This window comes from Vulpes vulpes, chromosome 14, assembly GCF_048418805.1.
Source record: "Vulpes vulpes isolate BD-2025 chromosome 14, VulVul3, whole genome shotgun sequence".
NCBI classification, from domain to species: domain Eukaryota; kingdom Metazoa; phylum Chordata; class Mammalia; order Carnivora; family Canidae; genus Vulpes; species Vulpes vulpes.
In genome coordinates this window covers 80,004,390-80,025,546 of record NC_132793.1, presented here as the reverse complement: position 1 = coordinate 80,025,546, position 21,157 = coordinate 80,004,390, and the positions used below count along the sequence as shown (strand labels likewise).

Here is a 21,157-nt window from a genome sequence, read left to right as displayed (position 1 = left end):
CCTCCCAGGGATGAATCTAACAAATGAGTGAAAGCAGCCAGATGCAAAAGATCCCGTCACACAAAGGTTCAAACCCAGGCAAAGCTGAGGCAAAACAGGAAGGAGACTAGTGGCCTTTGCAGATGGAAGCCAGTGCTTTCCCCCTTTCCCACTGTCTATGCCCACGTTTCCAGATGTGGGTCACAGAGGCTTACCTCCCCAAATTCAAACTGATACACTTAACCTAAAAAACGTAACTCACCTTGAAGTACTTATCAATTTTGGATAAGTTTATTCTTTTCTTGGCATCAAGTTTATAGATGTTGCTGACACTCCCATCCATCAAGTATAGACCAAACCCCATGACCTGAAAATCACAAAATGGCACATAAAACTCAGAACTGCAAGTTTAGTTATCCAAAAGCTCTTCTATTGCTATAGTTCATAAATTAAAATGATAGTTTGCTCTTCTTTCAAAAAGCACTTTTATTTTTATTTATTTATGTATTTTTTAAAGCTTTTATTTATTTATTCATGAGAGACACAGAGAGAGAGAGAGAGAGAGAGAAGTGGAGACACAGGCAGAGAGAGAAGCAGACTCCATGCAGGGAGTCTGATGTGGGACTCGATCCCGGGACTCCAGGATCATGCCCTGGGCCAAATGCAGGCACTAAACCGCTGAACCACCCAGGGATCTGTTGAACCACCCAGGGATCCCAAAAAGCACTTTTAAAAGTTCCTTATAAATAAATAGATATCCTTTCATATGAAGTTATTCTTCTATGTGTCATTTCTTGTGGCTATTTTAATGTCTTCCCCAGGCACAAACACCATCTCCACCTCTCGTCAAGCAAATGCAATACTAAATGTGGATTTCCATAAGCATCCATGGCCAGGGGCTCCTGCCCCAGATGGCACACATAGAGTATTTCCACCATCACAAAGAGGTCCACTACAGCGTCCTCCAGCACCAACTCACCCATGGTGCTCTCCTACAGGAAGAGATCTTGGGACTGGGCCCACTCTTACAGGGAAGGCTTTGGGCTGACTGGACACCTAGCACAAGGTTCTTCAAGGCTATCCTCCCCAAAGGTGGAAAGCAAAGCAAATGCAGTGGCAGAACTGCCTTCTCCTCCCTCTTCCCAGTAAGAAATATCACTGACCTCCCCAATATGGTGAATGGTCATGTTCTTGACCAAGAAAAGTCTACCATAATCATGAAGACGCCATATTCTTAATTCCTAGAAATCACATCCTGAACAATTAGAATCTGATGTATCTTCTGCTGCAAGAAGCTGATGCTAAGAGAAGCCCCCACCCCAGACCTCCTCACCCATGAGCATGCCTTCCCAGGGGGAGGCATATGATCCCAACTGGCACTGAGGTCAAGCCTGAGACAGTCATACGAATGTGGTGAGAGCCGCTAGTGCACGGAGGATACTGTGTATAAACACATGCGCACACACACAGTGGCAAGCATGAGAATAAGAAAAGGCTACCAAAAAGATCGTAGTCAAGACACAGCCTCTTCTCTCCACAGTTACGCAAGCAGCCATGCCCACACACGTACTTTGAGAAGCATGTGTTTCTCACTGGGTGTCAGGTACATCCTATTCTCGTAGTAATCCACACACAGATTCACGATGTCGGCGAGGAGTTCTTCATAGCCAGAAATCACTTCAAGCTGCTGCTGCAGAGACTAAAACACAGAATGCGAGATCCATGCCATAGACTGTTCCTGGCTTCCTGGCTGTGGCCCCAGTCATGCACCCCATCAGCTAGAGCAGCAAGAGCGCAAGCCTTACTTGTGTGATTTTGTTGTGGTTGGCCAGGAACATGGACAGATTCTGTGATTCCTGGATGGACTGTGGATCTGCCATTTTCCGTAGAAACTGAGCGGCTCTTTGAAAGCAAAAAAAAAAAAAAAAAAAAAAAAAAGAGTTAATCAATGTGCTTAATGATTTTAAAAAGAAAAAAAAAAGCATAAAATAATCCAGATTATTTATCTGGCTACAGTTAAATGTAAAAATGTGGGCCTTAGAAGCTGGTTGTAATTTCAGCCTCCTCGAGCTTCTCTACCCTGGACTCCAGGTCACTCTTGTCCCAGCCGGGACAGCTCACCACCCCACTGTCCACAGCTGAAAGATTTCCTCAGATGTGGCAGTGCCAACCATGGGCCTTCTTGCCAGGTACCTAATAATACTGGTTTCTCCCCATAGCGACCTGTTCTCAAGTCTGAGAAAGACTGCCTCCCCTTTTGACTCCTAGAATATGGTAAGGGAGATGGTTAGCACCATCCAGTGTCTCCGCCAAGAATCACCTAGGCTACCACACCTCCCACAAGTCAGGCGCCACACCCAGTTTTGGTGCCAATGGTCAGAGACAGAATCCCGATTTCCTCCACTAATAGGCTAGTTGATCTTGGATTAACCCCCTGCACTCTCCTGAAGCTCACTTATCACACCTGTAACAAACGACTGTCCATCTGTCTACCCACAAAGCAGATGTGAGGAGAGAGGGAGCAGCACACACAGAATTATCTGTACACTTAGGTACAATAAAACTGTAAGGTACATGCTGAGTGTCTGAGTCTTGCAAAGCAATGTAAACATGGGTGTGAGCTTCCTGCACGTCTAGGGCAGCCCCCCCAAAAGTTTCGTGGAAACTGTCCACATAAGGACCTGTCTGCTACCTAAAAACTTGGGGGTTTTATTGAAGAAAAATTCTCATGGTAAGGACTGATATCCTATACCAACAGTCATTTCCTCTGTGCCTCCTTAGAAATAAACCCCAAATTTCCATGCTATAGCAATGCGCCTCATCTCCATGTGACTAATGGTTGAGCCATGAGATACAACAAAAAATAGCACAAGGAACTTGGAAGTTTACTTATAAAAGGTAGTATGGCCCCTTCTATTCTCCTTCCTCCCTGTTGACTAGAATGAAGAAATGATCGCTGGAGTTCAAGCAACCATCCTGGACCATGAGATAACACATGAAGACAGCAGAGCAGCCAGCCAGCAGGACCCCTGGGGTGTGAACACTGTGGAATCCCCTCATCAGTTGTGAGGCTTCAACTCTAAGTGATCTAGTCCAACTCCCACTGCTAACTCATCCTAAATCTCAGTTTGGCACCACATCCCACATAGATTTTATTTTAAAGACATGGCAAAAGTTATATGATTTCAGATACAATATAGCGACAGCTAACAGTATAATAGTATAACCCCTTCTGAGTATAAATGCCAGCCCATTCTGATGCAAAGGAAAACCTCATCAAATTTAATTTCACAGCCAAGAGTCCTTATCTAGCAGAACAAACAAAAGTCAGCATCTCATTCCTGCATTCATGCATTTAACAGTATCAAGCACAGACTTTTTCTTTTTTTTTAAAGCACATACTTTATAAAGAAGTCTATTAGAAGATAGTTGGCTTTGTTCTGACCGATCACCCTCCATCTTCCTGCCAACTGCCCCTCACTATTTTCTAGAAGCAGACTATCATGCCACACCCACCTTTTCCAATTCTCTTCTCCATAAGTTCTCTCCTGTCTCCCAGGAGAAGAGCTAGTCTCAGGGAGCTGGAAGCTCAGTGTTATCCCATGACAGTCTACAGACCAGCTCTGTCCACTGCTGTGATGGTGTGTACCTTCTAGGAATGTGTAACCAGGAAATGACATGCACAGGTGTTGCTCTCAGGCTGCAAACCTGCCTGTGCCCTCAGGAAGATGCCTACTGAGCCAAAAGCCTTGCAGTGCCCCTAACCCTCTGTAAAAGGGACTGGTCTTATGTACTTCTGTCTTACCACATGTGCTGAGCACCCACGCTCCTCAACAAATGTTTGAGGATAATCAGATCCCACTCTAGCTTCATGAAACCACAATGTACACATGCCTATGAGGACGCACCATGATGCATTGCCATACTCATAATCTGCCAGCTACCCTTACGCACCTAGGAGTGTGTATTCAAAGAGTCCTGAGCCTGTCAAATAACTGTTACCAAACAGTGACATTATTTCAGCACGTATGGGATGCATACCTACCATGTGCAGAGCATGCAGCTAACCAGGAACCACCCTGTCTACGGGGGCACTCTCTGCAAGGACATAGAGGGAAAGGTCAAAGCTCACCTCTTATAAGCCGAGTGGTCATTTTTCACACTGCACTTCATGTTCTTAAGCTCATCCAGCACAGCAAACATGTTAATGAACTTCCCCAGCGTGATCAAGTAGGCTTCAGACACGAAGTCCTTCCTTCTTTCCGCATGGCATAGGCGCCTCACCTCCCCACAGAAACGCTCAATGGCATTTCTCTAAGCAGAGGAAGAAAAGGCAAAAAAGGCTGCTGTCAGTGAAGGGCTAACTCCATGCCCAGCTTCAAGCACAGTGGCTGGACTCACTGTCACTCCTTGATGAAATACCCACCCAAAAGAGTGGACATTTACAGCTCAGGTAAAGAGATTTGTTTTTATAAAACAAATTTTATTTGTTACAAAAGTAATTTCCACATGCTTTTGTTGTGTAACAATCATCATTAACTTTCCACTTTACCAACTACATCCCTAAAATAAAAGAATTTTGTTGATTATTCAAGCAAAGTTACTGAGAAAAACCTCCAACAGAAGGTCTACAACAGATGTTTTAGCAGAGATGAAAAGGAAGGGGTGCGCAGAGAAATGTTTCCTCTTGACAACCTTGAAGATAAAGCAAACACTCATCTCCTAATAAGTTCTATCTTCTCACCTTTGCTAAAGGAATCTATAATAAGAACCCTACATGTTCAAAGTAGATCTTTAAAAAGCCAGCAAGTCCACCTCCTGTGGCAACTCCATGTAAACAATGGGTCAGAGTAGCCAAGGCAGGGCAAGGACCCCCAAGTGACAGTCAGGAGGGAGTGAGAAGAAGAAAACACCTGAAAAACTAGATGAGTCACAAGTATAAATTGGCAGAAAGACAAACATATTTGGAACTGACAGAAAGCAGTCTTCATGAAGGAAATACAAATTCACTCTCAGAGACAAGAGTAGTGAAACACAGAAGAGGTATTTATTCTGAAAGGGCCAGTAAAGCTGTAGACTGACAAAGGATTTGTTCTCTTTCATCTCAGAAGTTGTTTTGGCTGCTTTCGTTCACATGCACTTTGTTCAGAAGTCATGGTGATATGTCAAAGTGGGCCAGATTCCTACTCATCTGCATTAAAGTCCTAGGATTATTTCACTGTTTTACCTGGAAGTACATAAAATTCATCAGTTTTGTGACCTCAGGCTCCAGGACCTCGACGGTTTTCTCATAAATCTCCACTCTATTAGGTTGCTCATTACATTTCACCTAGGAATAAACAAGTATGACATAAAGAGGCTTCAACTTAGCTAGAAGTGAGAGGGAAGGTCATTGTTAGGTCATTGCAGTCCCAGCCTGCTGTGGGGTGGGATGTGGGAGGGAGGGTAGGCTGGTGGAGTAGGGGTGTGGTTAGGCTGAGATGGGGGGCAGAAGGGTAAGAGCACTGTCTGACTGTGGTAGGGGCATGGTCAGCAAGAATGGGTGCGCCTGGCTGGGGTGGGGACACCTGTGGGATGGCCCGAGAGCAGCTCCTCCAGGTGTACAGCATGACCGCGTACTCTTGGCCTTCTTCCAGCATTTCATTCTGTAAGGGTACACAGGGCAAATCAGAGGCAAGCAGGAAAACAATCATAAAAACGGAGATGCCTTGTTGCTAAAATCCAGAGCATAAACTCTCCTGACTCTCACTCTGAGGGACAGACAAGTACCAGGACCTGCATGCCACGAGGCAGCTGCTAAGAAGTTGGTGATGCTGCAGTGTAGCACTGTGGCCATAATGACCTCCGGAAACACCCCCATGGCTCTGTGGGCTGGAGAGGAGCCAACACAAACCTTGGCACCTGCCACAGCCGCTATTCCTCAACTCCGCTCTATCCAAAACAACCTGCTGGCAGTGCAGATCTGAAGTTGAGCACAGATGCCAGCATAGCGCAGATGCGCACAGGGTCAAGGCCTTACCACCATGCTACAGAGAGCCTCTGGGCTCCTAAGACTGAGGCAGCTCCGTCATCCCTAGTGTGTAGGAGGAAAAGCTGCAAGTATTTCTGTAGCACTTAAAATCCAGAGAACAATATCCATGCAAAGAGGACTCCCATAATTTTTTAACTGCTGTAGTGTTTACTCTTTTCACATTGTTTCCTTTGGTAAAAATGGTAAAAAGCACAGAGATGTTGTAAAAATGTCAACTACAATTTCATTATGTTCTTAAGATGCTTTAAAATGTTTACAACTTTTGATCTAGTAACTTCACTTATACAAATCTAGCCAATGGGAATAATGATGTGTTTGGAAAAATATTCATTATTGTATTTTTTATGACAAAGAAAAAAGGGAAACTAAACATGCAAAAATAATTAAATTGTGGAAATTACAAAATGGAATAGATAGCTATTAAATATTACTTTAGCTGGCACATTTTGATATATGTCATATGAAAAGTTCATGAAATCATTAAAATATGTAATGGCAACACAATTCATTCATGCAATCTGAATCACAGTTGCGTATATAACTGCATGCATGAGTACAGGTATAAATGATAAGAGAGAATGGACTCCCTCAAAATGCTGACAGAAGCTTTCTTGCTCAATTTCTTGCTTCAATTTTCAGAAAGAATATGTATCATTTTTATAATAAAGAAAACAAAGTCTTCTCTAAAAACATAAGGCATTTTCATCCACTTTCTTCTCTTTTTCCTTAGTATATATCATACTAAGATAACACCAAAAAGTGTATATTTGCCATCACTAGTAGTATTCCCCCAAGGAAAACAAAAACATGCAGAAGGAATTACCATGCTAGAATGAACAGTCGCTTGTTCAATATATCTTGCAATACCAGTAACAAATGCATTTCTGTCTTCAAAGTTAGTGTTGAAATTTGGCTGAAAGGAAGAGAAAAACCATCATGTGGAGGTCAGTACTGCAGGCAGTACAACCCACTGCTACCCAGCACAAACCTGGTAGAGGAGTGAGGATGGTGGGGGCTCAATGCAGGGCTGCTGGTCAGGCAGAGGCAGCTCTTCCAAGAGGTCCACATTGGATAGTGCATCCTCCAGTGTCACCTGGGCCGCCATCTTGGCCTAGAACAAAACACAGCACAAACCTGCACTGTGAGGAAGGGTGGAGATACTGACAATCATTCCAAGGTGGGGAAATCAGACCCCCACTTGCCTGATCCCTCTCTTGAGCAATGGGGATGGCTGACGTGGTCATGACCAATCCCTTGGGTCTGTTGTCTCTCTTAGGACTTGCTGGCAAAGAAGTCATGATGTAGCCTCTCCTGGCCTCCAGTTGTGTCACAGTGGCACATGAACCACCACACATACCTTTGCTTCCTGTCCCACCTTCCCACCTTGGAGCCATCGTCCCTACTGGGCTCTCTGGGAGGGTCTGACAACCTGCTCACTGGGCCAGAGGAGGGAATGTCCTCTTCAAGACCACTGTCTGCCCCAAGGAAGCCAGCACAGCCTCCAACCTCCAAGGGGGCAAGAGTGCTTCCCTGCAGAGGGAATGTCCTCTTCAAGACCACTGTCTGCCCCAAGGAAGCCAGCACAGCCTCCAACCTCCAAGGGGGCAAGAGTGCTTCCCTGCAGATGGACATTTCCCAAGTGGTTCTTCTATGCAAGGCAACACACTAAGGAATAGAGATGGAGAAGGTCAGAGCCCTTCTTCCTCCAGCCACTGCCTGTAGGGACTACTAAGGTGGGGGCCAAGGGTCAACATGAAAGAGGGAGGGGACTGTTAGCACAGGACTGACAGCACAAACTCCAAGGCCAGTGCAAGAAAGCACAAAAAGGGGGTGGATGTCATCTAAAAACATCTGTGGCAGCCCCAGGGGAGAGGAAACAGCACATTCCAAGCCTGCCTCCTTCAGAATGCTGCTCTGACCCTGGATGGGATACAGGGAGTAGCAGCTCCATCCTCAGACACAATACACCAAGCAGCCCTGACTCCGGACACGCGGAGCAGCTATATGCATTGTGTAAAGGAAAGAGCAGCAGGCAGGCTGGTGAGAACACTAAATGGAAGAAACCCTCAGTTGCTCCTCCCAACACTGGGCACCAGACAAGGTGTCAGTGTAGAAGTGCATGGTGAGGAGAGTTACTAACCCCCCAGCTACTGGCTGGAAAACCAAAAAGGGAACCCCAGAGCACCGGAAAGCCCCAGGGACAGTATGGAGAGGAAGAATCTCAGAAGAATGAGATTATAAAGTTGCTAATGAACTCTGGGCCCACCCCTAAGCTGTAAATGCATGAATCTGATCCTCTCACACTCCAACCTCTGAGGTCACAGCCAGCTCCCAGATGGCCACAGGTGGTACACACAGGACAGACCCAAATGGCACTCTAGAGGCTCTGAGAACAGAACAGACATTGAATCACACCCCAGAGAAGGAGGTGTCAGAACCACAACCTACATTGAACCAAGTGGTTTGCCTGCTAAAAAAAAAAAAAAAAAAAAAATAGCATTCTCCTAGGACTTCAGACCTAGAGTTCTATTTCATTTTTTTTTTAATTTTTTTTTATTTATTTATGATAGTCATACAGAGAGAAAGAGAGAGGCAGAGACACAGGCAGAGGGAGAAGCAGGCTCCATGCGCCGGGAGCCTGACGTGGGACTCGATCCCGGGTCTCCAGGATCGCGCCCTGGGCCAAAGGCAGGCGCCAAACCGCTGCGCCACCCAGGGATCCCCTAGAGTTCTATTTCATAATATCCAAAATGTTCAGCTGCAGGCCAAACTACCCAGCACACAAAGAAAAGATGATTAACAAATACCGACAATGAAAAAACCCAGATATTACCATAGATATTACAATTATGTAACAGAATTTAAAGCAATGATTATAAAAATGCTCTAATAAACAATAATAACACTCCCAAACTGAAAGAAAAAAATCAAAAACCAGGGAAGAAAAGATACCACATAAAGAACCAAATGAAAATACTAGAAATTTTAAAGCTAAAAAATACTATACAAAAACTCCCTACAGAAGCTCAAGAGCAAAGGAAAGAAAAATTCAAAGGAACTTGAAGACAATAATAAAAATTCTCCAATCCGGACAACAGAAAAAAGGTTGGAAAAAAAATGAGGAGCCTCCGAGGATCTTTGGGACAAGAGAAATGGTCTAATATTTGTGTCATGAGAGTGGAAGGGATGCAGAAACTGGGTGAAAACAATGGCCAAAAACCTCCCACATTTGGCAGATCATTCATGTATGAATTCAAGAAGCTTAATGGATTCCAAACAGGATAAACCTAAAGAAATCCACACCAGGCACATCATAGTCAAACTGTTATAAACTAAAGCAAAGAAAAAAAAAATTGAATGACTAAGTCACAGGAACACAAGACACAGAATAAGGAATACAGTTAATGATATTGTAATAGTGATACATCAGGACAGATGGTAGCTATACTTATAGTGAACACAGCATAATCTATAAACTTGTTTATACAAGTTTACAGCAATACAAATTATTGCTGAACTTATCACTGTATGCCAGTATAACACTGTGTCAACTAAAATTCTTTTTAAAAATTAACTGGTGAAACACAAAAAGAAAAGAATGTGTTAGAAACAGAGAAAACGTGCCTTATTATCTACAGAACAATTTGAATGCCTGTGGATTTCTCCTTAGAAACCAAGGAGACTTGAGGAAGTAGAATGACACTTTTTAAGTCTGAGAGAAAAAGAAGTGTCAACAGAGAATCCTACATCAAGTGAAATACCCTTCAGGAACGAAGGTAAAATAAGAATTCTCAGATGAGGGACACCTGGGTAGCTGAGTCAGTTAAGTGTCCACCTTCATGATCTCAGGGTCCTGGGATCAAGTCCCATATCGGGCTCCCTGCTCAGAGGGGAGCCTGCTTCTCCCTCTGCCTGCCACTCTCCCTGCTTGGTGCTCTCTTTCTCTTTCTCTCTCTCTGACAAAGAAAAAAAAATCTCAGATGAAGGAAAATAAAGAGGATTCATAAACAACAGGCAAATCAAAGCTCTTCAATAAAAGGGAAGTACTACAAGAAGGAAACTTGGGACACGTAGAATAAAGCAAAAAGCAATCCAAAGGTTAAACAGTGAGCAAAAAGACTAGATTATTTCCTTCACAGCTCACAGCTCTAATAAATGAAACTATGAAAAGCAATATAACTATGAAAAGATCACATATAATAAATTTAGAATGCTAAAAATGTCAAACAATCTAACAAAGGCAGGAAAAGGAAGCAGAGTAATGAAAAAATAGGGATCCTCTTTCTGCTATTTTAGGACACAATGAGAAGTTGGTGTCTGCAACCTGAAAACGGTTCCTCTGATTCTGTGACCAATTCCAACTTGTGACTTTTTTTCCCACACCACCAAGGAATTCTTGGACACCAGCTGGGTGTTCTATAGTTCAGCTCAATCCTAACACTATCTACCTGCAGATAGCATCAGATCCCACATGTCTAAGACTCAGTCCTACAAGACAAACCCCCCTCCACCTCAGACGCCAATCAAAATTCCAGGTTGTCAACTGTGCTTCTGACCAACCAGCCATAAATCAGAGGTTATCATGACCCCCTCCTTGGATTCAATTAATTTGCCAGAATGGCTCACAGAACTCAGGAAAATGTTCTACTTTCTAGATTACCAGTTTATTATAAAGGATATATAACTCAGGGAAGAGAGGTATAGGGCTAGTTATATGGGGAAAGAGTGTGCCCTCTCTGAGTGCTCCACACTCTTTCCAAATATTTCATCAATCCAGAAATTCTCTGAACCCTGTCCTTATGGATTGCCCCACATGAGCATGACTGGTTAAATCACTGGCCATTGGCAAAGGATTTAACTTCGAGGTCAGGGAGGTGGGATGCCAAGTTCCAACCCTCTAATCCCATGCTAGGTCTCCTGATAATCAGTGCCCTTCTTAAGGGGCTTTCCAAAAGTCACTTCATTACCATAAACTCAGGGATGGTTGAAAGAGGTTTGTTATGAATATCAGTATCTTATCACTTAAGAAATTGTATGAGTTTTAGGAGCTCTGTCAGAAACAGATAAAGATCTAATATATAAAAATCAGAATATTACAGACCCTCACCAGACATGACCATGCTGGGACCCTAACACCTTGATCTTGGACTACTAAGCCTCCAGAACTGTGGGAAATAAATTTCTACTGTTTACAAGCAAACAAAACAAAACAAAACAAAACAAAAAACAAAAAACCACACAAAGTGTGCGTGATATCCAAACATATCAGTAATTACATTGATCACCAACAGTCTAAACAGGGGTGCCTGTGTGTCTCAGTGGGATCAGTCTCACTCAGCAGGATCTCCTCCTCTGCTCACTCTGAAAAGAAAGGAAAGGACGGAAGGAAGGAATGGGGGGAGAGGGAGAGAGGAAAGAAAGAAAAGAAAAGAAAGAAAAGAAAAGAAAAGAAAGAAAAGAAAAGAAAAGAAAAGAAAGAAAAGAAAAGATTTTTAAAAAGTCTAAACACACTAATTAAAAGTCAGAGATTGTCAGAAAGGATGAAAAAATCCTGACTCAACTATATGCCAGTTACAAGAAACTCACCTCAAATATAACAACATAGTTGAAAGTAAGAGGGAAAAAGACAAACCATGCAAGCACCAGGCCAAAGGAAGCTGGAATAGCTGTGTGAATAGTAAACTTCAGAGCAAGAAGACTACCAGGAATAACAAGGTGCACCACATACTGACAGAGGGAGACAGAACAATGATCAACATGGATGCATCTGACAAGAGACAGCTTCAGATGACACCAGGCCAACACTGACAGGAGACAGGCCACTGACAGGCCAACACTGAAAGGAAAAGTAAATCCACAAGTGCACTGGTGACAGTGACATTTCTGTCCTTGACAGGAAATCAGCCAGAACATGGAGCAAAGACAGTGGGACCTAATGGGCCTAACTGGCATTCACACAAAACTCCTCTCAACAACAGATCTGTTTTGTGTGTTTCTAACTATAAATTTAAAATGTAGCAGATAATTTTTCAAAATAGCTGGTCCTTTTGTAAACGAGGAAGACGGCCTTTTAAAAACTTCCATCATCAACTTCCTTCTATCATCAGGACTTCTTGTTCCACATACTCATGAAAGAAGCAGCCCAGGACAGCGAAGCACAGAAAAGCAGGGGCTTGGTCTTCACCCTGGCCACTGCTCTGCAGTGTGGGGAGTCCCAGCGACGTCTTCTGAAGCACCAGATGGCCAGACAACATGCATCCTACAGATCCAGCTCTGAGTCCCAAACTAGGCCTTTGCATGGCCAGAACCCACGCCGTGCGACATGCCACAAGAGGCCTGGGGGCTCCTGCAGCCCTTGCATGCCCCACAACACTCATGCAACTGGCCATTAAGGAAATGGTCAGGCTAACTGCCCATGTGACCAGGCACCTTAGCCTCCTGCCAACACCCACAAGACCCTTCTTCCTCCCTACCTCTGCCCAAGAGAGGCCAAGATCACCCTCGGTGGGGGAAGAGTGGTGCAGGAGGCTCGCACAGGGTCCGTGACACACTTAGGTCACATCCAGGGAAAAACATAAATGCTCAACTTAATTCAAATCAGTAAAGACACTTTCCTCATATAAAAATATCAATATTTGTGTGATACACACAATGAGATATTATTAATCAGAAAGGAAATAAGGAAGGAAATTTTCACCCATGCTACAACACAGATGAACCTTGAGGACATTACGCTGAGTGAAATCAGTTACAAAAGGACAAATAATGTATGACTCCACTTATGTTAGGTACCTAGAGTAGTTAAAGTCATAGAGAGAAAGTAGAATGGGGTTGTCAGGAGTTTGAAGGAGGTGGAAATGGGAGTTAGTGTTTAATAGGTAAAAAGTTCCTGTCTGGGAAGATGGGAAAAGTTCTAGAGAGGACAATGGTGATGGCTGCACAACAGTGTGAATGAATGCACTCAATGTTGCTGAACGGCACAATTAAAAAATGGTCAAAATGGTAAATCTGATGTTACAATTTTAAAAAATCAAGAGAAAAAAATAGCAATGTTTACTGTACATAAATCAGAAAATATGGACAAGGGAAAAAAATCCATAATCCCCCTCATCCCTCACAGAAAGATGTTATGATACAAGCTGTTTTGTATGCTGCTTTTTTCTTCCAACTTTCATAAAAAAGTTCACAGTGTTGGGACGTCTGGGTGGCTCAGTGGTTGAGCGTCTGCCTTTGGCTCAGGGCGTGATCCTGGGGTCCTGGGATCGAGTCCCACATTGGGCTCCCCACAGGGAGCCTGCTTCTTCCTCTGCCTGTGTCTCTGCCTCTCTGTGTCTCTCATGAATAAATGAATAAATAATTTTTAAAAAGATGTTAAAAATATACCAAGGATACATTTCAGTATAGGATCAGGAGAGTATAAGAAGGTGTTTGCCCTTATGGAGGGAATGACACAACTTTGTCATATTTGCTTCATAAAAAATTACAAATAATATTGACAACAGTCATTTTGGGTTTGTTATACTGCTCTCTGTAATATATACATATTTAACTTTCTCATATGACAGGTAATTTGGGTTACTGATAGGAAAGATAGATGGAAAGGGACAACCCTTATGTGATAGGGAGACTAGGTACAAAGAAGGCTGACACAGAAATCCAGGCAAGAAATCCTGATTATCTAAGTTCAAATGGAAGTAGTAATGTTGGACAAAAGATTACAGATCTGGGATATATCACAGAGGCAGATAAAAAGGGTTTGGTGGTTAGATGCAGGAAGAGGTGGAAAGGGAGTTCAAAACAACTGTCAGTATATCAGTTAAAATTGGGGTTGTCTGGGAAGCCTGCTTCTTCCTCTCCCTCGGCGGCTCCCCCAGTATGTGCTCTCTCTCTCTCTGTCAAATAAATGAATAAAATCTTTAAAAAACTAAAAAACAAAACAAAAAAAAAAGTTAAAATTGTTGAACATGAGGCAGCCTCTGAGGAGAGCAGAATGTGGCAGCTGCAAGGCGGAGAAGCAAAGCAGTGATCTTCCGGATCGAGGGTCTTGCACTGAAGCTGGACCCAGAGGAGATGAAACGGAAGATGCATGAGGATGTGATCTCGTCCATACAGAACTTTCTTATCTATGTGGCCCTGCTGTGAGTCGTACCTTTTATCCTAAAGAAATTGGACAGCATATGAAGATGGGCATCACATGTAAATGAGAGATATGAGGAACCCAGTTACAATTTCTACTCCTATCTGCAAATGAATAGGCCCAGAAAGATGTAAGAGACTCTTTGATTGAATGGACATAAAAATTCTACTTGTCAAGAACAAATTTGGCTCTGGTAACTGACCTTCATAGCTAAAGTTTAAAAATACTTGGGAAGAAAAAAAAAAAATACTTGGGAAGTAAAGACATCTTGTGGTGATAGTACACCCATATGCCTATGATGTTCAGACTCTATGAATGTTGATATAATTGTAAGTAATGTCAAACTCTATTTTCTAACAAGTATTAATTATAAGGGAATTCTATATACAAAAAAAAAAAAAAAACATTGTTGAACATGTTTCTGCAGCACCTTTTCAGCTTCCTGTAGGCCAATGGCCAAGGCCCTGCTGTAGCTCCCTGCTGTCTTCCCCTTGTCACATTTTCGTATTTTATGTTTTCCTGTCATAAACACCCCCTAAAAGACCACCCCCCCCCATAGAGTGCTGCAGTTGCCATGAGCACATGCACACACATACCCCAGGGCCCCACAAACACTCTCATGTCTCTACACCCTGTGCATCGTCCACAAATGCATATCTGCACAGCCTTCCCCTCAACCACATTAAGGAAACCTGTGAATAGTCAGCTCTGGGTCCTACTCTCCAAAGTCTCTGTCCTGACTTGTTCTCTAATACCTCACAGTTCTACCTCCAAAATTTCTTTCAAATCTACTTACTTTTCTCCATCTCTAAGTGCCACCAACAGACCCTACGCTCATGATGGACACACAACTCTAGAAATGATGTCCATGCTCATTGTAACCACTCTGGCCGCCCTCCTCGCTGCAGGACCTCACTCCTTCCTGCCACATCCTCTCAAGCCCACTGGGCTTTCTTCCGGGCATGACACTTGCCCCAGTGGCCTCTGGTTCCCTTCCCCCCTCACTGCCTATGCTGCCACCAGCCAGAGAAAGCCTGTGTCCCCAGGACAAGGGCACCTCATCTGCCTAGCCAGCACATGACCTGTGGGGCAGAGCGTCTACTGCACCTGAGGGAGTGACAAGACTTTGTAACCAGTTTCGACAATGCCAATGCCCAAAAGCATGATGAAAATGACTTCTTTGGAATAGTGCTCAATCCTGCCCATGCTGCCAGGGGAGAGTTTACAGTTTAACAACTCAAGTCACATTTCTGTCTCCACCAACGCAATTCACATGAACATGTAAAGAGATGTGCACCACTCAAGGCCTGTTCACAGCAGGATGGCCTCTGACCACAAGTACAAGGGGAAGAGAGAGAGAAGGTGGCCATCTGCAAGCTGAGGAGAGAGGCCTCAGAAGGCACCAGCCCTGCTGACACCTTGATCTCAAACTTTCAGCCTCCATTAACCATAAGACAATACATTCCTGTTGCTCAAGCCACCTTGTTTGTGGTATTTGTTCTGGCATCCCAAGCAAACCAACACAGAGCTAAGAACGAGTCACACAAAATTGCCGCGAAACGATTCCTGTACCCTTGCACCAACTGGCTGCTAAAGTCTACCATGTACTGGTGTTTTTTGTTCATATAAAACTATATGCTCAGTGCACAAAAAGCAGATGGCTAGGAGTGCAACAAGGGCCAGCGGACCACCCAAACCTCATTCTCAAAGAGCTAGCACAGGCACCTCCAGAGTGTGGTCCCCCACCTCCCCTTGCAGTGAACTGACTCCTTGGTTTACATAATCAGCATACACTGTCAAGCCAGGCTGCCCCACTGACTGACTCTACCCGCAGTGGTTCCCAGCCCTCAGGTTCACGTCCAAGCTCTACAGCTCGTTAAGGTATACCACTGCCATTTTAACAAACTGATTTTGTACATTTAACAGTTTTTAAAATAAAGATTTCAAAGGACTTACTGAATATACTTTGTTGCTCTTCCAGTGACTGTTCGAATACCCCTGAATCACTCACAGGGATCCCCTTGGCTCAAGGGGCACCTATGCTCTGGTGTCAACATTAGTGGCTGGGAGCTGGCCAGTCGCCTGAATTCTGAAGCCTGCACACTGTGCCGTGTGCCCCACTCAACCAGCTTATTTCTTCACTCAGCCTGTGTGGGGAAGGCGCCGTGCTGATTGCTCAACAGGACCCCTAGGGCATGACCCTGGCATGGGGACCTCATGCCCATGAGTTCAAGATGGAGAGGAGGGGTGCTGGAGATAGGAGGGTGACACACTAGAACACTCTCAGCCAGGGAGACCCTAGCAAGGTACTTCTTCCTCCTATGCCCCATACTCCCTACCCTTGGGTGAGGCACTCCCAGGACACAGGCACCAGCTGTGTCTCAGCTGGGACTCAAGCAACCACAGGTTCCTGCTCACTACCAGGAACAGACTCATGCAGAATGGAGGCTCAGGTCTATGCAGGGCAGGGTCTTCAAAATCCTGCTGGCATTTATTTGCCTCCGTAAGAGGTATCTAACTGCAGATTTCACTCTCCCGCTACAAGACGGACCACCACACTGGTATACATAAATCCCTCTCACACAACGCTGCCAGTGCAAACTAGGGGTATCCCTTCCTTTCATCTCCCACCCAGAGCTAGAGCCCAAGGATCATGCCCCATGCACCTCAGGTGGCCACCACAGGTGAGCATCAGGGGACCCTAGGTGGGGTCAAGCAACCACAGTGGGGTCACCCTCCCCCAGTCAGGAGGCTGGGGTTCCCAACACTGGGCTGGAGAGCCTCACAGCTGCCCACTGGAAAGGCTGTGCCTACTTGACATGCTGAAGGCCCCCAAAGCTGCTGACCTCCTTTCTCCCTCACCTGGCAATGTCTGCCCCTCAGCCTCAAATTCACCCTGCATCTTCTCAACAAGTTGTCCTCTTAGCCACCCTCACGGTGGTGCCATCCCATCCCAACAGATGAGCAGAGCAAGGTTCAGAGGTCCCATGGCCAGAGCAGGGACAGAATCACCCGCTCCATTGCCAGGCACTGTGTCTACCTGGATAAAGGCCAGAGGCAAACAAAAAAGCGGGTTTTACAAAGGGTGAGCCCTTGGCAGGGCTCAAGGGGCAGTATTACAGAGCTGATGTGAGGGTGTTAGGAAGCAGCCTAGGCCTGAGGGGCAGCAAGAGCTGGAACCCCAGACAGAGCTGCCCAGCGGAGTACGGGAACAGGAGACAGGGCCTCCGTGAGCATCTAAGGGAAAAGGCCAGAGGATTTCTATAAATGTAATAGTCACCACACACTTTGAAGCAAAGAATACTGCACAAGAGAACTTGCTTAAAAATATATGATGTAATCATATTCCCTGTTTCTGGGTAACATCCGGGTAGATGGGAAGGAAGAAAGGGAAGCCCCCTGTTTGCGGGCAGTTCCATAAAAAGGTAATAACAGACAATGAGTCCTTATATAACTCAATGGTCTTGGGAAAAAAGAACACTTAAGCTGCAAAGAATTCATAGAAATTAAAGCATGAGACTGATTTTCAACTAGCAGCATGGGTGGTGCCAAGAAATTAAAAGGGAAAGAAAAAAGTACGTATGGTGTGTGTGTGTGTGTGCACACACGCACACACTGGTTATGAGTATGTCTCTAATAAGCCAGTACCCTTAGGAAAATGGAACACTGTCAGAAAACCCACTGAAGAGACAAGACAAAACAAAGGAGCAAGGTAAGACAGGTGTGAGATGGGCACTGTAGGTAAAGCAAGAAGACAGGTACCAGGGGTTGGTGACAAGGGGGTCCTGAAGGGACCCACAATCCAGACACTCCTGCCAAGGTCCCTGAGAGCATAGCATGGAGGCATCTGCTCACCTGGTTCAGATCCTCAACAGTACCTTGGTGTGATGGCAGGGCTCAAGGGGCAGTATTACAGAGCTGATGTGAAGTCTCCACATAAGGCCTCCTCTGAGCCCAGACAACTTCAACCTGCACTGCCCTCTGGGGCCAGCCCAGGCCAGCCTGGAGCCAGACTCAGGCCAGGGAGGGAGGCCTTACATTTTAGCAGATTGGAGGACAAACTGCTATGACCATAGAGCTGTATTTCTGTTCTATCATCATTCCCCTAGCATTTTCTGCAAACAAAAAACATCTGAAAATACTTTTGGGTGAAATCATCTGCATGTATTTGGAAGAAGGACATTCATCTACCAGGGTAAAAAAATAAAAACAAAGAGCGAAAGGAAATAAATGCCAATAAAAGTTGAACGGACATCAGCTTGAGGAGAGTGACTCATGTAGAAGGACGGCTTAAAAACACCAAGAGGTGGGGCAGCCGGGTGGCTCAGCGGTCTAGCATCTGCCTTTGGCCCAGGGTGTGATCCTGGAGTCCAGGGATTGAGTCCCACATCGGGCTCCCCGCATGGAGCCTGCTTCTCCCTCTGCCTATGTCTCTGCCTCTTTCTCTGTGTGTCTCTCATGAATAAATAAATAAAATCTTTAAAAACAAAACACCAAGAGAAAAACCCTAAAATATAAACAGTAAGCAAACTGATTCTAGTTACTTCTGGCTTCCAAATTTAAATCTTAAGCAAATCAAACATTTAACTCGAATATATCTCACATTCTCACAAAGGAACTCAACACATAGCTCCACGGATCTGTAACTTTTATCAAAGCAAGGTCTGACCTAGATAAATTATTGTCCACAAAAACAGAAATGAAATTACAACTGTTCTGCTAAGTACGTGCCTATTAATAAATATAAAGCATCCAAGGGCCAGGAATCAGACAGTGCTAGGTCTCACTGTCCATAAGATAGGGTGGCAGCTAAACCAGGTCGCAAACAGGATTACAAACTGACCGCAAAGCTCTGGAGGGGCAGGAAGTAGTATGTGTAGCCATAGCTAGCACCTGGATGCCCAAAGGAAGGAATGAAGCACTAGGAACTGTCAGGGCAAGTGAACACCAACATGGTGAAACCACAGGCAGGGAAATGCAGAGCTGATAACTTTGGTGCCCATTCATGTGTCCTGCCTGTGACACCCACAGTGAGAGTGCTGTGCATGTGTTGCTTCCACCCTGAGTCAACATGACCAAGAGCAGTCTTCTCAGTATTTCTAAACTTTTATTTTACAAATTGAAAGTATGTTGCTCATCAGACTCCACAGCATAACCAAACAAGAAACGATGAAATGACTCTGCTAACGTGTGTAAGATGGATACTGATTTTCTTTCTTTTCTATATGCAAATAAAGGCACCTCCCAGAAAAGTAGAAATGTCCCATATTTTTACACAATCTGTTCACATGTAAAATAAATCATGTGAGGAAGAGAAGCATACTTTATTGAACCTTGCCTTTCTCTCCCACATTTTAAAAGTGTGCCTTACTAAGTATTTACCCAAAGGATACAAAAATACTAATTTGAAGGGATCCATGCACCCCTCTGTTTATAGCAGCATTATCTACAAAAGCCACATTACAGAAACAGCCCAAGCATCCACTGACTGATAAATGGATAAAGAAGTTGTATATATGTACAATGGAATATTATTCAGCCATGAAAAAGAATGAAATCTTGCCATTTGCCATGACATGAATGAAGCTAGAGAGTATTATGCTAAGTGAAATAAGTCAGTCAGAGAATACCATATAATTTCACTCATATGTGGAATTTAAGAAATCAAACAAACATGGGGGAAGAAAAAAGAGAAGCAAACCAAGAAACAGACTCTTAACCAAGAGAGTAAGAGTAAGAGTAAGGAGAGCACTTGTGATGAGCACTGGGAGATGTATGTCAAGTGTTGAATCACTACATGGTACACCTGAAACTAAATATACACAGTATGTTAACTAACTGGAACTTAAACAAAACTTGGAAAGAAAAAATTAAAACAACTTTTTTTCTGTATCACCAACTAGCATGGACTCCAATTTATTTCTCCAGATTAAGGGGGTAGTTGGAAGGGTGGGGATGAGGCTGCTGTATCATCAGGCAAAAAGCTCCTAATTAAAAACCAAACATCATTTTCTAGCCAAGCTTGAGTGGCTAAAGAAACTAGATTGTTTTAAATGCACAAAAACTTCAAATCCATTCTCAAAAGCAGCACTAGTCTCTGATGATCACGTCAAAAGAAATGCTGCTTTGACAAAGAAACAAAATCAAGTATGCTTGAAAATCAAAATGAGGTGAAGTCTGAGATGGAGCATGCTTGGAAATCTTGAGCCTCTGGGCTCTTCCCTTCAGGACACGGTTCTCCAACTCACAGGGTCTTCCCAAGGCCAGAGCTGTGTGTCATGCTGTAGGTCTCCTGCTCCCACCCCACTCAGTGGGACCAGCCACTCTTCTGTCTGTGGCACTCCGAAGCTGCACTCGTTTCTGCCACTCTCCTTCCTCACTTCTTTGAACTGTAGAAAGTACAACTCTCATCATGTTACTCTTCTGCTCATATCCACATGGCCACTGCTACCAACAGCTATGGCTCTCAAATCCTGTTCCATGAAACTCTGGGGTACTCTGTGATCACAAAGGAAAGCAACCCTGCCTTTAGCTATATTATATACTGGCTCGCCTCCTGAGATTTCTATGAAGAAACTACTCAGATGCTAAAACAATCAATCAATAAAAGAATGGGCCCAGTATTCCACAGACTGAAGTCTCAATCCCTGAGGTAAAGTCAGGGGCCCTCCTTACAGCCACCCTTCCTCAGCAACCTAACACCCAGGCCCAGCCTGACATATCCGTACTGTGCTCTCCCACTCCCAGGGCCCCATGTGGGTCCCTTGGGAAAATGGAAATGCTAGAAACCAGGGGCACATCGGTAAGTACCATGGTTCTTCTGAGGTGGCTGTCAAAGAGACTAGTTCTGCTTTTGAGAATGGCTTTAAAGCTTTTGTGAATTAAAATGACTGAGTTTCTTCACCACAAATGCAGTCACATAGATGGGCAAGAACACAGAAACTGATATACTGCCATCTGGCAGATGTTTAGATTGGACAGACTCTCCTTAGTGAAGTGGTTGTTTTCCT

General features: G+C 44.3%; 1 protein-coding gene across 10 annotated transcripts in view; it reads right to left on the bottom strand.

The window, feature by feature from the left end:
* The window catches only part of CYFIP1 (cytoplasmic FMR1 interacting protein 1), a 111,667-nt gene that overhangs the window by 66,949 nt on the left and 23,561 nt on the right, over window positions 1-21,157 (bottom strand). For all 10 annotated transcript variants that reach the window (XM_072737009.1, XM_072737007.1, XM_072737012.1 and 7 more), the window contains exons 2-9: window positions 6,999-7,121; window positions 6,834-6,923; window positions 5,547-5,624; window positions 5,207-5,308; window positions 4,112-4,293; window positions 1,785-1,881; window positions 1,550-1,678; window positions 242-346 (exon numbers count right to left, since the gene is read on the bottom strand). In XM_072737009.1, the coding sequence (XP_072593110.1) occupies window positions 242-346; window positions 1,550-1,678; window positions 1,785-1,881; window positions 4,112-4,293; window positions 5,207-5,308; window positions 5,547-5,624; window positions 6,834-6,923; window positions 6,999-7,115 (900 nt within the window). In that variant the 5' untranslated portion in view covers window positions 7,116-7,121. The remainder of the gene's footprint in view (window positions 1-241; window positions 347-1,549; window positions 1,679-1,784; window positions 1,882-4,111; window positions 4,294-5,206; window positions 5,309-5,546; window positions 5,625-6,833; window positions 6,924-6,998; window positions 7,122-21,157) is intronic.